Genomic DNA, 1,809 nt, shown 5'->3' on the forward strand with positions numbered 1-1,809 from the left:
CCCCGAGCGCCCCCCACAGCCCCCTGTCCTTCCCGCCGCCCCCCAGCCAGGTGGACCCCCCCTTCCACCTGGACCAGAAGCTGGACCTGGTGAACGCGGCCGTCGCCTGCGTCTTCTCGCTGCCGCTCATCGTGCCCAGCCAGAACCGGAAGGAGAGCGCCAGCCTCTACCTGCAGGTGAGCCCCACCCCCAGGGGCGCCCCGACGTCCAGGCCGGCCCCAGCGCTGGCGGTCTCTCCACTGCACTGAGCTGCATTTTAAATTTGTCTAATACGTGTGGGCTGCTTCTGTGGACTTCTTAAAAATATTTTTTTATTGATTTCGGAGAGGAAGGGAGAGGGAGGGGCAGAAACATCAACAATTAGAGAGAATCATGGATGGGCTGCCTCCTGCACCCCCCACACTGGGGATCGAGCCCGCAACCCGGGCCTGTGCCGGGACCTCCTGGTTCATAGGTTGATGCTCAGCCACTGAGCCACGCCGGCTGGGCCACAGCCTCTGTCTCAAGAGCAGTCTAAGGAGGAAACCCGGTTCCTAGGCCTCGCGGACCATAGAATACCAAATCCTCCCGGTTTTTCGAATAGAAGTTCCCTCGATCCAGCGGAACGACTCCCGTGGGGAGGGTCCCGGGGGCTGTGTGTGAGGGGAGAACCCCGACGGGCCCGCCTTCCACTACTTGGCCGTCCTTTGGGGAGGGGCCCCGGTCCAGCCTGCAGGAGGGCCGGGAGGGCTGGTGCTCGGGGAGCCTGGAGTGTGGCGGCCGAGCTGGACCGGCCCCCACTTTCTTGGCCCCTGAGGAGGGCCTGGGGGGTGGAGGGTTGCCCAGGAGCCGACGGGGACACCATGGCTGTCTGTCCCCCAAACCCCACGTGTCCTGTTTGTCAGACGGTCCAGGCCTTAGACGACATGCTGCAGGCCCTGGTGATGGACGGCCGGGACCCCAACATGGCCATGCTGCAGAGGATGCTGGAGGTGAGTGCCAGGAGATCGGACAGGGACAGGGGGTGGGCTGGGGGCCCCTCCGGCCCAGGGGTGGGGAACCTTTTTTCTGCCCAGGAGCCTAGCCCCAAACAGCGCGGCCCAGTCCCTAGCGTACCCCAGGGAGTCCAAATACCCATTTAGAGAGAGTGGAAGGGAGAGGGAGAGGCAGAGAGAAACATCGATGTGAGAGACACACATCCGTGGGTTGCCTTCTGCACGCGCCCCAACCAGGGCCCGGGCCGGGGAGGAGCCTGCAACCGAGGTCGGTACCCTTGACCGGAATCGAACCCGGGACCCTTCAGTCCGCAGGCCGACGCTCTATCCACTGAGCCACACCGGCCAGGCCCATCTGTGTGTCTCTTTGGCCTTCTGTCGTCAGGGATGCGGGCTCAGGCCGAGGCGGGAGGGGCGGTGGACGGAAGGTGCTGAGGCCTCTCCTCCCTCCAGATCATCCTGCCGTGGCTCACGATGTCGGAGAAGGAGCAGGAGCAGAGCCGGGCGGCCTACACCACCTCCCACCTGCTGCGCTTCACCTGCAACTTCCCGGAGCTGTTGGTGAGCGCCGGGCGGGGCCGGCGGCCTCTCTGCCCAGGGGCACCCGGCTCAGCCTGTGGCTCTGAGGGCAGCACCGAGGGCGGGCGGGGCACCGCTATTTCCCCGTGTCATTGTGCCTTCTCTGCTCCTGGGGGCATTGCCCGCGGCTGAGAGAGCCCCGAGGGGCAGACGCGTTGGTGGGGGACCTTGGCCTAGGCCAGCGGTCGGCAAACTGCAGCTTGCGAGCCACATGTGGCTCTTTGGCCCCTTGAGTGTGGCTCTTCCACAAAATACC

General features: G+C 65.2%; 1 protein-coding gene across 1 annotated transcript in view; it reads left to right on the forward strand.

The window, feature by feature from the left end:
* The window catches only part of LOC102251302, a gene marked incomplete at its 3' end in the record, with an annotated part of 13,905 nt that overhangs the window by 2,188 nt on the left and 9,908 nt on the right, over window positions 1-1,809 (forward strand). Inside the window, exons 3-5 of the mRNA XM_014532357.1 lie at window positions 47-176; window positions 885-971; window positions 1,428-1,535. Of these exons, the coding sequence (XP_014387843.1) occupies window positions 47-176; window positions 885-971; window positions 1,428-1,535 (325 nt within the window). The remainder of the gene's footprint in view (window positions 1-46; window positions 177-884; window positions 972-1,427; window positions 1,536-1,809) is intronic.

This window comes from Myotis brandtii, unplaced genomic scaffold (genome assembly GCF_000412655.1).
Source record: "Myotis brandtii unplaced genomic scaffold, ASM41265v1 scaffold888, whole genome shotgun sequence".
Taxonomy (NCBI): Eukaryota; Metazoa; Chordata; class Mammalia; order Chiroptera; family Vespertilionidae; genus Myotis; species Myotis brandtii.